Source organism: Aulonocara stuartgranti, assembly GCF_965226115.1.
Source record: "Aulonocara stuartgranti genome assembly, chromosome: 19".
NCBI lineage: Eukaryota > Metazoa > Chordata > Actinopteri > Cichliformes > Cichlidae > Aulonocara > Aulonocara stuartgranti.
This window is the reverse complement of record NC_138955.1, coordinates 25,816,226-25,830,566: the sequence shown is the minus strand read 5'-3', so window position 1 is coordinate 25,830,566 and position 14,341 is coordinate 25,816,226. Positions and strand designations below refer to the sequence as shown.

Sequence of the window (14,341 nt, the reverse complement as noted above, 5' to 3'; positions counted from 1 at the left end):
GCTCTGGGTTTTGCGCTGTGTTTACATGAATTAGTGAAATGGAGACAAAATGTCATCTTTTTGTTTACATGAAGACAAATAATGTATTTTACTAGGAAGGGTTTTGCTGCTGTGCTAGAAGTGTAAGTGAGGCTCCCCACAGTTGTTGTCAAACAGGTGCTTAAATGCTACCGTGATCTTTTCATAATCCTAAGTAGCTTCACTTTTAATTAAGAGTACAATTGGCATGAAGAAAGTGTCAGTGGTTTGAAAAATATTGGAATTATGACTGTAGTAGGTGAAAGTCCTGTTACTTAATCCATGGCTCTGACCTCCTAAAGCAAACTGTGCTGCTTTGCAATGAAAGCACAGTGATTCAGTAGACAACATTTTGTGAAAATCTGATGAACTGCTGTGAGCCTTGAGCAGGGAAACTGCATGGGCAGTGGTAACATACAGCTGCCTGGGGTCTGATTGTGTTTGTGTAGCTCATAAAGTATCAGCTGACATAGATGACAAGACCGGTTAAAGTGTAATGACTGTGATTTTGGCAATAATTGACTTCTCATTTTTTCAGGATGGACCAAATTTGCACGGCTAACACGTGCACTCACCAACAACCGCAACACCCTACAGCAACTGGCGCCTATTGGCAAACCTGAAGTCAGCCATAAACAGTCCAGACTGGCGGAGGTGAGCACATACGTTATATGAAGAACATTTTTGTAGTTTTTTTTTGCAGGTACTTATCCTAGGTCCGATGAAAAAGTTACTCAGTGCCACCTATAAAAAAAAAAAAAGAGACCCAAACCAATTTTGGCACATCGCCCCTTCAAGGTAATCATCTCGTAGATTTGGGTTTTGCATAATGGCTCATCACTGGTGATAAGAACCAGACCACAGATTATGACCCAAAGATGTACAAGTGCAACAGGACTTCATGGAGTGATCTAAAGTTGTGTTTGAGGCATTGTAACTGGCCAAGAAGGGGACATGTGCTCATCTATTTATTACTTTGTTATTTTCAGGATGTCCTGATGTAGGAGACAGACATATGTCTATATCTTTATAATGTTGGGCTTAAGACTTTCCTGTTTGGCAAAGCTTGTAGCTAGGGCTGGATCAGGTGACACTGAACCTACCCTTAGTTATGCTGCAAGGCTGTTGGTGGCTATTAATTATGAGCTATTATTAATCTCTGGCTCTCTTCCACAGCATGTCTTTTATCCTGTCTTCCTTCCCTCACCCCAATCGCTCGCGGCAGATCGTTGCCCCCCGAGCCTGCTTCTGTCGGAGGTTTCTTCCTGTTAAAAGGGAGGTTTTCCTTCCCACTGTTGCCAAAGTGCTTGCTCATACAGGGGTGGGCAATCTTAGTCCACGAGGGCCGGTGTTCCTGCAGGTTTTAGATGTGTCCTCGAACCAACACAGCTGATTTAAATGGCTAAATTAGACTGAGATTGCCCACCCCTGTCATAGGGGGTTGCCTGATTTTTGAGGGTGCTCTGTATTATTGTAGTATCTTTACAATATTAAGCACCTTGAGGAAACTGTTGTTATGATTTGAGTATTAGCTTGCTCAACTTTGAGGTTTAAAAAGCTTTTTTCCTCACCTAAATTGTACTTATGCCATGTGTGCACAAGGTTTCACTAGATACAAATAGTTTTTTATCTGGCTGAAGTTGGTAACACAAGCTGAACTGCTCACACAGATAATTTGCTGGTTACCTAGTAATAGCAGCTAGCTGGCTAATCCTAGCTTGATAAAAAAAAAGAAATTGTATTATTGTAAATTTAAGTGCGTTTTCTGTTTGCCTGCTAACCTTTAAGCAGTGCAAAACCTTCTATTAATTGTTCCATTTAAGCAGCAGCTTAGTTCTTCAACTTAAACTGAAAATCATTCCCATTTCTTCATTCTGCAAACAACATAGTCGCTAACTGTACACAGCAAATCCAGCATGTCCAAATTAACACTGTCGGATTTGATTTCAACACTATTAAAGTGTCTATATGGGTCCACACCAGAGAGTGTTAATTTAATTCTTTTTGGAGAGTTGGTACGTTAACTCTGATTTAGTGTTAAACACCAAATCTGTCTGGAGTTGATAATTTAACACTTGGTGTTAAGAGTTTATATATTAACTCTCAAAGAGTATTTTAGTTTAACTACGTAAGAGTTATCTTCTAATTCATTCTAAAAAGCGGGAATTTTACTGTTCTGAACTTCTAGAAATTTCTTTTGGAAATAAACATTTACTAAAAAGACGCAATGGTTTTTGAAAAACATTTATTCTGAACTGTGCACCACAATTTCAAAACATTTTCTGAAAGATGTAACAGTATACATGTTCTCACTTTCATTAGAATTTTGTTTATCAAAAGGTCTGACATGGTAAATGCAAATAACAGCATTCTCATCACTTATTTCTTCAATACAATATGCATGTCCTTCATTCATCACTTTGTGGAACTTCAACGCACTTCTGCTCTCCCCCATATTCCATCTTCACAAGCATATCCTGTGTGGAGATTGAATAAAAATTAGTTGACACTAATTAATGGCACAAATAATCCAGTAAACAATTGCAGCACAGTAAAAAAAAAAAAGGAATCCTCTTTGAGCCATTACTTGTGTAAAGTATTTTCCCAAAAGACAAAGACGCAGGCACCAGGTAATACTGAACTAAATGTAAAACCTCAACCTTTTTAATTTTTACCTAAACCGTGTGCACAAAACTCTGGAGGGATCTATGCTAACGTAGAAACCAGTCAGGACGTCTGCTACTGCTGTTTGCTCGTTTTTTTTTTATGGGCGATCGTTTTCAGGCTTCAAGTAGCACCATTATACCAACATTTCACATTCTAGACATTGTTTTAGGTGTATTTGACCAAACGTTTGACTGAAAATTCACATGCAAGCTTTCTTCAAGGCTGTGGTATTTGCCCGCAAACAATACCTTTCAGCTAGCTAAAACAGAATATTATGCTATCACCGAGCAACATGGCTAATGCCTTTCACACAGCTTTGTCTCAACTCCAAAGAGCCACAGAAGTAAAAGCTCATAATAATAATTGAAACAATCTTTGAAAAAATGACTTACCAAGCATGGCAAACAACTCAAATATGTAGAGCAAAATGTTCTGAAACGGCTTCACTTCAGCTTCGATTGGAGCCGTGCTGGGGGCGGAGTCTGTGAATTTACTCTGTTGGTGTCATAGCCCCTCTAGGAGTTCAGAGTTAAGAGGTCAAGAGTTAATGTTTCCATTGTAACACCTCCAGATTTGACAGAGAAACACTCATTTTTAACACTCGATTTTAACTACTATCATTTTACACCTCAGAGTTACATTAAAAGAATGTGACTCTACTTAGAGTAAAATTAACTCTACTTTTGCAAGAAGACTATTAACACCAAAACATTTAACACTTTTGAATTTGCTGTGTAGCTACCCTGTCACACCAGAAGGAGTCTTCTGTATAAACACACACACTGTAAATTTGCCACCCTTGAAATATTTCTGCATCAAAAAAATCCCCGTATAAAAGATGTATAGCCTCCTTCTGACCATATTCCCAAGGCTCACTAAAAGAGAACATCAACTTTTACAGTCAAAAACATGCATATGCAGTCACAGGCTTCACCTTTTCCTAAACACGCACACCACCCTCCCCTTAACTGCTGTTGTTGGAAGTAACACATTCCCTGCTGCTCCTCTGAACTGTGGGCACCATTCAGGACAGGTGGAGAGACAGAATAGGGTGGTGCGAGCACTCCAAATGATTGTGCTATAAAGTTAGAAAATGGATTGCAGGGTGGAAAGAAGATGGTTCATTTTCCCAGTTTTCATCAACCTGTTTTATTCATGAATGTTTGAGGAAGGTGTGATGCCTTTAATCAGAGTTTGTTTGTGTTTAGTGCTTGATGCAAGAAGTTGTGAGGGTTTCTGGGAAGGTGTTACCGACTCAGGTGTCCTAAAGGTGAAACAGAGGTGAACTGAGAAAGGTGGAGAAAAAGAACTACAAAGAGAGGGAAGAGAAAGGAGTGGAAGTAGCAACTTAAGAGGGAAAGAATGGCATGAGAGAAGGAGATGTAGGAGAATGTAAGAGCAGTAATGTTTAGGAGAGAAGTAGGAAGGAAGGACTGGAAAAAGAAATAAGTTAGACCTGGTATAACAAGCTAATGCACTCTCTTAGCCGTTTTCCTGGCCTGGTGCTGGATGGGTTACAGGGTAATGTGTTGAGGGTGCTCAGCAGACACTGCAGGTGAGCCATCTGCCCTGCAGTCTGAAAGGCACAGCTGGCGTCTGTCAAGGATGCTGTTGAGTGTCTCACGTGTAAGCAGGGATGTGTGCGAGTGTTTTTTTTTCTTCTCCTCACAATGCTTCTGTGGGTTAATTGGCAGCCTCGTTTCTGAGCTGTGGTGCAGCTCTTGACCAGTTTGACTGACAGCTTTTATGAAGAGAATTAGAAGTGACTGAGCTCTGATGTTATGAAGCTTGCTGTTAAACCTCAGCTCTGTCAATCCATCGTTTTATTTAGCATCAAACTGAATCCCAGTGTGAGGACAGTTTGGGCTAACTGAGGCCACGCTGTCCCAACTGTTTTGTCAGGAGAAAATGATGATGACATGCAGTATCAGTAGTTTAGGGTTATTACTTGTAGTCATCGCAAATACAATAATACCAGAACCAGAAGAGCTGTATTGGTAGTAACTATAAAAACAGCAATTTTACTATTAGAGCTGTATTACTACTAAATATGTATATTTAACAGGCTTCTTTCACCGAATACAGAAACCTGTTAATGTGTTATGTTTGCGGCGGCAGAATATATTACAGCTCTGTAGCTGACACAAATAGACTATTATTTTGTATAAATAATGAGTCGAATGGTTAATGTGTGATCTGCATGTGGAGCTGCTGGAGTCTGTTCTGTAGAGGTGGCTGAGCTTGGCAAGGGTGATCATCACCACGCTAGGAAATAGACTACGTATTCTTTAAAAAAAATGTTTTTAATTTAATTTTTTGGTCATCTATTCTTTCCCCCCTCTCTCCTTTTCTTCTTGCCAATTTCAGTCCCCCTTCTGTGTCTTCCCCACGTCAAGCCAAAATGTATTCATAATACATTTCTGTCACCAACAGCCTTACAGAAGAACAGACGTGATGAACACAGATTAAAACTGAGAGGAAAAACTTTTCCTTCACAGTGCTGAGCACCATGGGCTGATGATCGTTAGACTTAATAAACAAAAACAAAACAAGGACTGTTTTTGTTGAGCTTTCTTTCATCTATTTCACTAATTTAATTTCCCCCTTTCTCTCGTTTCCTTTCTGGAAACCGTGCATGTAGTTAGTAAAAAACAGAAACGTGCAACCGTCTTTCTTGGACTGCTGTTACAAACATCGCTGACAGTTAGAAATTCGCTTGACAGGACAAACTTTTCTCTAATGAACTAATAAATCGGACTCACGCTGGAGAAAGAACCAGGGGAATTTTAGCTTTCTTTGGAATTCTTGTATATATAAAATTTTCTGCTAATTCAAATCAGTATTAAAGGAAACCTGCAGCATCATGCTTTCCTTTAGTTCATTTCAATGCCACAATGTTGATATGAAACTGGTTTCCCAATGTTTCCAGTGTCTTTCACTTCATGCAAAAGCAGGTCCAGCAGTACAGTTAGTATGGCTCACCCGGCTGCTCTTAGCAGGATTCCAGGAATTGGCTAATGAAGTGAAAATGGGCTTTTAGGGAGGGATTTCTTAAACAGACAACAGATAAAAATGACTTGTTTCTGATAGACAATCAACTAAGAGCCCAGAGATAGAAATAAAAACAAAACAAAAGCTTACCCTTATGCATTCTCAGAGTTTAAAAAAAGAGCTGGAAATGCATAAAATGCATAAACAAAACTGGCAGTTCAATATTTACAAGTTTTTAACACACAAAGATGCCGAAGAGCTGGAAAATCACTTATTAATTCATGTTATTAGTAAAATGTACACTTAAATATACAAAAGCCACAGATGTCTAAAGCATTAACCTGTTTTTTACCCATACTGTACATTTACTGTTGTATTTTGTTTAGACTAAGGGTGCTTTTGATGAAGAACTGAAGTCTAATCATATTGCTGTTTCCATCTGCAAAACCACCTCCAGGTTTTGCAGCTAAACTCTGACATCCTCCCGCAGTACAAGCAGGAAGCCCCCAAGACACCACCTCACATAATACTTCACTACTGCACCTTCAAGACCACTTGGGACTGGGTCATCCTCATCCTCACCTTCTACACGGCCATCATGGTGCCCTACAATGTCTCTTTTAAGACCAAGCAGAACAACATTGTTTGGCTGGTGCTAGACAGCGTAGTCGACGTCATCTTCCTGGTGGATATCGTTCTCAACTTCCACACCACCTTCGTGGGGCCCGGTGGAGAGGTGATCTCTGACCCCAAACTCATTCGGATGAACTATCTGAAGACTTGGTTCGTCATCGACCTGCTGTCGTGCCTGCCCTATGACATCATCAATGCCTTTGAGAATGTGGATGAGGTAAGTTTGGGCATTTCTACTGTTGTTAGAGGTGCAATTACCTAGAATTCTCACAAACCTAAATCTCAATTCAGCCCTGAAAGTGGCCGACAACATTAAAACCACCGGTCTAAATATTGTGTAGCTGCCTCTTGTGCTTCCAAAGCTGCTCTGATCCATCAAGGTATGTTCTCCATTAGACCTGTTACGGTGACGTTGTTGTACTAATTACCAAGATACTAGCAGCATATCCTGTAAGCCATGCAGAGTCATGTTGAGGTGGCATTTGGAAGCCAAAGCAACATCTTGAACCTCAAACCTTTTTTTAAAGTGTGGCAGTACGCATTGTTCTGCTGAATGGGGCTGAAGATACAGTTGACTTTACGAGGTGCACTTGTCCTGCAGTGTTGCTTTGGTTTTGGTACATGTCAGTGTAACATTCGCATTAATGCCAGGACCAAACATTTCCCTCTTGTCAAAGGTGCTCAGGCCCTTTTGCTCATTTTCTTCCCTCCTCCTACTCAACACATCCATTTCAAAATGTAATAGATCTGTTTCTTCCTAATATATTTCACCCCTTTACAGGTGCCATGGTAACAAGATGATTTATATAATTATTCACTTTACCTGTCAGTGCTTTTAATGTTGTGGCTGAATTGTGCACCTCTCAAATAACCTTTTTGACTATTCGTCAAATTTTTTGCCTTCTTTAGACTTCAGGGTTAAAAATCGTTACTGAAGTACAAGATGCAGTGAATGAACAGAAGCTTTTGAGCTTTTTTAAAATAAACAATGCCTAAGTGCTCAAACTTTATAGTTCTTCTAGGATTGTCTCGCTATCTTTTGTCTATTCATGCAGTCCTCGTCTCAATGCGTGATCTTGAGATGACGGGTTCGTATGAGAGTGGGCTTCTTCTTTTTGTGGCTGAAATGAGTAAACATTTAAAAGGGACTAATATGTTTCCCGGTACTGTTCTGTCTGTAGTCAGTCTGTCAGTTTGAGCCAGATGTGTAACAGATTATTTTCAGATGATTCAGAAGATGACTGATGATTGTTTTTTGATTCACCACATGGGCTTTAGTGGCTCCGTAATTCATTTACATCTAAATGAAAGGGATGTCATTACACAGCAAAAATCAGGCTTCGTGTTATACTTCCAAGATTACTGTAAGTTCTCTCGAGATGATGACTCATCAAGCCATTATGTCAGTCGTTTCCCACAGTTTGCTGATTGGTTGAGTTTAAAGCTCGGGGGCACAGATGAGTCACAGTAAATGTTTGTGACCCCATTTACACCTGCTATTAACAGGCAGTCTGTGTCTGCACGTCTTATCAGGACAAGGTAAGAAGGCATTTAATTCAGGTGTAAATGCAAATGTAAAATGTGATGACATTGGCCAAACCAGGTCTGGAGATGGTCACAGCTTGAGCTGTAATTGGATCTTGTAATGTAATTGAATTCTGTCCAGTGTGGTCACTATTTAAAGAAATAAAAACATCAAAACATTTGATGAAATCAAACATATGTTGGAAAGCCAAGAATTATGATTAATACCAAATGCAGCTGCAGGTTATATGTTGAAATCAGATGTACATAGGGTCATGTACTAATATGAAGGGGACGAATATGAAGCAAAATCTAAGCTCATCTTGCTTCTGTGATGCTATTAGGTTGTATTTTGGCAGATTTAAAATCTTTTTAGGTTAAAGGGATGCACAGAGGAGGAAAGATTTTGAATATTGGAGACAGGATTTGCTCTTCCTCTTCCCAGAAGAAAGTGAGTGTCTGCTCTAGGGCATAATGACTGAACATGAGTTGCATGGATTTTTAAACATGCTAAAAGGTACTGCCATCAGATTTTCAGAGTGGTGGAGAACTCCTATGTCCCAGCTTTTCCTCACAAGGAGGTTAGAGAAAATACTGTTGTACTGATGTTCTCCTGCACATTAGAGAGTTTGATTTCTGGTTAAGGTTTCATAATGAGATCGAGCTCATTCGGAGTATTTTTCACACCCACTTACCTCCATCAGATATCGTGCAGTTATATCAATATGGCCTCAAGTCCATTAAAGGTGATTTTCCACTTGATTTCCCACCAGTTAATTATATTTCAGCCCGAGTGTACGGAGTAATCAATTGAACGTAGAATGAAAAGAACAACTAATATCTACTGAAGTTTTACTCGTGTAATTCTTCGTGTTTTATGTGTTTCAACATTTAATTATTTATGTTTGATTTTTGCTCTTGTTGTGACACGTGCTTCTGAGCTTGTGAAAAAACAAAGTGCGACTTGTGTTTTTTGCATTCAGTGTATACATGCATACATGTGTGTCTGCCAAGCTGGGCTTTAATCACATGAGTGCTCAGATGCCAGGAATAACAATAATAATACCAGCATTTAAACTACCAGCAGCTGAATTTTAATCATCTATTAATTTTTCATTTCACACCTCTCTTGGCATTTTGTTCTTGTTAACATTTGGACTGACACAACATGCTGAAATGCTCACACATTCTAGTGGCTTTTTTTGGTAACTATTCTTAACAGCTCTTAAAGGCACAACAAAGTTATCTTTCTGTGTTTTCTAACTTAAATGTGCACCTACGAATCAGAACCAGAATACTTTATTAATCCCAGAGGAAATTATGTGGTTACAGCTGCTCAAAGACAGTAAGGACAGAAGTACCAACAGTATTAAATAATACAGTCACTGTCACAAATAGCTCTAATGCATAAAAATATCTCCAAAATCATACACAGAAGAGATAAAAAAATATCACACTGACAGGTATTTTCATTTTCAGGATGTACAGATGTTGTTAATTAACTTTTTTTGTATTTTTATATTTTATAATTCTTTAAAAATCCCAGTGTTTTAGAGAGATCATTTGTTCTGAAAGAAACAAATAGATATTTACTAAACAGTTTGTCATATACATAGATCTGTACTGTATGTACTCTATCTTCTGGAAATCTGAATGAAACTTTGCATGAACAATGTCACACATACTGCAGTTATCTAGATTTATACGTTTAAAAAAAATATTCTAAATGGCAATTCTTTGGCTTTTTGACATGTTACATTCATTTCTCCGCAAATGCGATGTTACCTTCTCTGTTTGCGTTTCTTTCACGTGTCAGATTCAACATATGTTACAGATTTCCCCTTACATTTGTTATATTTAGTAATTTATCCTTACTTACGCAGTTTAAAAATAAACTAATTTCACTGTCACAACAAGTCGAGGATTACTTGTTTACATTCTTGCCCAACTGCTTGGCTCAGCTGGTTGTTGTGTTTGTGGCATTGCAAAGATACGTTGCCAACAGAGGAGTTGCAGAGTGCCCTCTGGTGAACAAATGAGCAATAGCAACAATCATAAGTGTTGAGTAGAAAGTTTAAAATGTTTATTTAGCTGCCGTCACAAATGATGATACCAATATATAATTGCAAATACCTAATACTAGCTGATATATTGGTAGCACCCATAGATCAGTTGGACCAGTCAGATATTGTAATATTACGTTTTTGGTAAAGGTAAGAAAAAAAGTTAAATGAATCGATTCATGTTTTATAGTTTCTGTTTCAGTTCAACTCATTACTTGCAGTATTACATTATGACCTGTTAACAGTGAACAGCATATTAATGACATGTGCATAAATATGCAGTAAACACTGAGTGAAAACGGTTACAGGGTTTTCAAACTATTTCCTTTTTCTATTTCAGCTGAAACATGGCGTGAGGGTTGAATTACTGGTAATTAATTCATGGCCCAGTGTCACAGCCAGCCTTAAACCTCCCCCTCAGCATGTTTTTGTGGTTGTTTGCATTGGCTGGCTGACTGTGTCCACTGTCAGAGTGAATGATGTATTATATTGTGGATCATTCAGTAAGTGTCTGGAGCTGTGCTGCGTGTTAGTTCAGGTGTCTCTTGTCCTCCGGCCTCTCACCGCCGGTCGCTGATGGATTCGATGAGATCCCTGCTAGGTGGAGTTTTGTGTTGCTGCCTTTCAAATAGTAGACAACAGTGAACTGGGAGAGGAGGTGGAGTGTGGGGGAGACAGGCAGAGAGGAAATCAATGGCACGTAAATTTCCAGAGGACACAGTCAAAGCCTCTCTGCCCCTCTTTGCCTAATTGACATTTTTGCTGCTGCTTTTCTGTATTAGCAGGCTAGAAGAATGGATGCATGCTGACTGAGGAAGGTGTTTGGGCGGCTTAAGGTGTAATGTGAAAGGAGAAAGGCAGAAATTATTTTAGCCTCATTTCATCCTCGTGTTGATGCATTCTATGGCTGAAGCAGGCGGGGAGTATTTTTAGTTGTATTTTAACGCAGGTTTCAAATGTTGTCAAGCCATGCCAAAGCATGGTGAGATGTAGGTGCTGCCAACACATCCTTACACATACTTGCTTACACACAAACGCATGACTTTTAGGGCTGTCATAAGAGCTCTCATAAGAGCCTTAAAAGTCATAACCAGCCATATATATATATATGTATATGTATATATATATGTATATGCAGAAGATACCAGAGTTTGGAGAACTTTTCTTTTCTGTCTGAATAACAACATAGTATAGCCATATGGCAATGTTCAGTATTTTTCATAATAACAAGGCTCGTTAGTCCCAATTATATTGTTTTTGACAATCAGTGACAGTACTTTGAGCCACAACACTGCTTAACATTGTGGCTAATCAAAACTAGAGATACAGTTCCTCTATTGCTCATCTTTCAATGATTGACTTTGACTTTGAAGCATTTTAAGTGTCAGAAAATAAACCTAATGTCCTCAGAGAGCTGCTTTGCCTGGCCAGCTATCCCATACTCAGAGATAATCACTTTACAACGATGCAAAACAGAGAAAACTTGTGAAAATGTTTTTCATTTTTAGGGTATTTGAGGGAAAGTGAAAAAGACAAAGTCATTACAGCAGTGAAAACAAGAAAAGAATTAAATTCTATCTACCTAATTAACATAATTGTTTCAGCACATGAAACAACGAGAAAGTATTTTCTGAACAATTCAGAAAAATAAAAATAAATGAACCCTAAAGCATATAAAGTAAAGCATTACAAATCAGTCCAGTTTTGCACTGCTGTTTCCTGAGTCTGCTTTAAAAAAGTGCACACAGCTACATTCATCTTGCACACTGGTGAGGTGTTCTGGTCATAAACTAGGAGTAGCAATTAAAGGTTGTTATTTGTCATCAGTTAAAAACTAGCATTTTGTAGGAATGTGATTAATGGTTTTTAATCTTTGCTTGTTTGTATATGCCCATCACATTCACCCAGAGCTTAATGTGACAGTTTGTTTTGACAACGTCACATAGGAAGAGGTTGATAGAAGATAGAGTTCTGTGCAAAAGTCCTGAGCTCTACCTCACTTCTTTATATTTGACAAACATACATGGAAAAACAGTAGTTAAGGCAACAACAAGTTTGAGTTTGTAGAATTTGAACAAGCCTTAAAGTCAGTATTTGGTTTGACCACCTTTATTCTTCATCACAGTCTGAGCTGTCTTAGGCAAGCTTTCTTCTAGGTATAGATCATCAGGTATTTTTGTATTGTCATAATTTCATCAATTTTGACAAAATCCCATCATCACATTAAATTCAACTCCAAACCATGACAGAGCCCACAGGTAACACCAGTATGTCTTGAATAACTGAGCTTCTCACTCCAGCCACCCTTTAGAGGAAACTCATTTCCACTGCTAGTGTCCGTGACCTCATTGTTTTGGTCATTACCCAGAGTTCATGACCAAAGTTGAGGTTAGGAACGTAGATTCACTTGTAAATCGACAACATCGCTTTTATGCTCAGCTCTTTCTTTACCACAACAGATTGGTAACTATCACTCTCCCTTCACTCTTGAACAAGAAGATACTTAATTTTGTCCACCTGGTATAGTAACTAGTCCCAGAGGTCTAATCCCGGAGCACTCCCTCATTGAGAACCATGATCTTGAACTGGGAAGTACTGATTGTCATTCCTGCTGTTTTACACATCAGTGCGAGCTGGAGTTCACAACCAAGCCAAGAGAACAACATCATCTGCAAAAAGCAAAGATGAAATCTGGAAGTCAACAAAGTACAGACTCTCTATCATCCTGTCCAAATGATCTAATATGTAATTGTGAAAGATCCACGACAGACCCACAGGCATTTTCATGCTTTTCAACATAAACTTTTATTTACGGCTGCTGTTTCACAGAGACGGCTTCAGTTTTTCAGCTCACAGCCGAGCACACACCAACAATAACAGTGACGGGACCTAGTTCAGTTGATTTATGCCGGCGTGGTGTGATTGTGGATGCAGCTCAGGTGCGTCCGTCTCCCTCGCAGCTGCACCACAGACCACATAACCTCATCGCCCGGCTGAGGCATGCAGGGATGTCTTAGTTCAGGGGGCTGCCCGCGTATCCAGTGGCGGTGGTGACGAGTTAGGTCCGGGGGCCACCTGCGTAGCAACCGGCGGACCTCACGGCGCGCTGGCCTCTGGCGTGGACGCTGTTGGACCAGCCGACATGGCTTTGGCTGTGCAGGTCCCTCACTCACACTGACCTCGAGCTCCATTTGAGCAGGACTCTCCGGCCCTCTGTCCATGCCCTCTGTCTGCACAGCAGGTCCCTCTGGCTCCTCGACCTCCGTCTCTGGCTGAGTAGGTGAGTGAGTCGGTGGACGTGGAGGTAACATTTTAGTTATATATACAGTAATACAACTAAAATGAACAGAATCCATGACAACCCCCCAGAGTACTGATGGCAATATGCGCCAAGCTCTTGCTTTGGTTGTACAGTGACTGAGTGGCCTGTGATTCTGAAGAATCCTCCACAGGATACCCCAAGACAAGTGGTTAAATGGCTTTTTCATAGTTTGTTTTTCAGTTCGTGATCTGACAGCTGGTGGTGTTTATCCTTTTCGAATCCAGTGGTTAGTGGTGCCACTTCCAAAGATCTCTGCAGTTAAGTCTTTGAGTGAAATGTTTTTTTCACAGGATAGTGAGTGTGTTAGAAAGGACAAGAGCAAAACCCTGAAGTTGTACAAAACTTTCCACTCTCCTCTTCTGTTCGTTCTAGTTGGCATTTTGGAGATAGAGGTTATAGATAGCTCAAAAATAGCAACACCCACACATACACAAGATGCATGGAGGTCAGCAATAACATGAACAGAGCAAGTGAAGTAGTCGGGCTATTACTGTAAAATCACAGCAGCAGAAAAAATTATGTAACGCTCGCATAAGGAGTGGTGCTGACTCTCCCTCAGGTTGCAGCAGGGTTGGTGTTGGATGAGGATTTGTGCGTGTGTGCTGAAGTGGGTCTTTGATACGCAAGTGTGGGAGTCAGGCACGGAGGAACCCCCCACGGGCCCGAAGCCACCTGCTGTCACAGAGGAGCCCGGAAGGCCATCGGGAGTTCACAGTGTGCATCTGCAGGCGCTGCGGCTGCTCAAAAAGGTCTAATCCACCCTGACCTTTCTGCGTGCCGTGCATGTTGCCACAGCCATGGCTGGCCAAGCTGACAGGGCCGGGAGGAAGCTGTGTGCCATGCAGCTAGGGGTGGGGATATTAACACTGCGTGTGAACACAGAGACTGTAAGGCTGAAGGAAGATAACAGAAAGTGGGAAATGAATGCGCTTGCAGCAAATGAGTTATTATTGAAAGAACTGTATGGAGCAGTAGAGAAGTGATCAAAGATCAGTGTTTAGATGTGGGAGATTCTATGTATGAGCAGTGTTGGGCAAGTTACTTTGAAAAAGTAATTAGTTATAGTTACCAGCTACTTCTTCAAAAAAAGTAATCGAGTTAGTAACTGAGTTACAATATTATA

The 14,341-nt window shown here is 40.0% G+C and overlaps 1 protein-coding gene across 1 annotated transcript in view; it reads left to right on the top strand.

Annotated features, from left to right (window-relative positions):
- Nucleotides 1-14,341, top strand: part of kcnh5b (potassium voltage-gated channel, subfamily H (eag-related), member 5b) — a 190,240-nt gene that overhangs the window by 26,922 nt on the left and 148,977 nt on the right. Inside the window, exons 5-6 of the mRNA XM_082517231.1 lie at nt 557-672; nt 6,134-6,526. Of these exons, the coding sequence (XP_082373357.1) occupies nt 557-672; nt 6,134-6,526 (509 nt within the window). The remainder of the gene's footprint in view (nt 1-556; nt 673-6,133; nt 6,527-14,341) is intronic.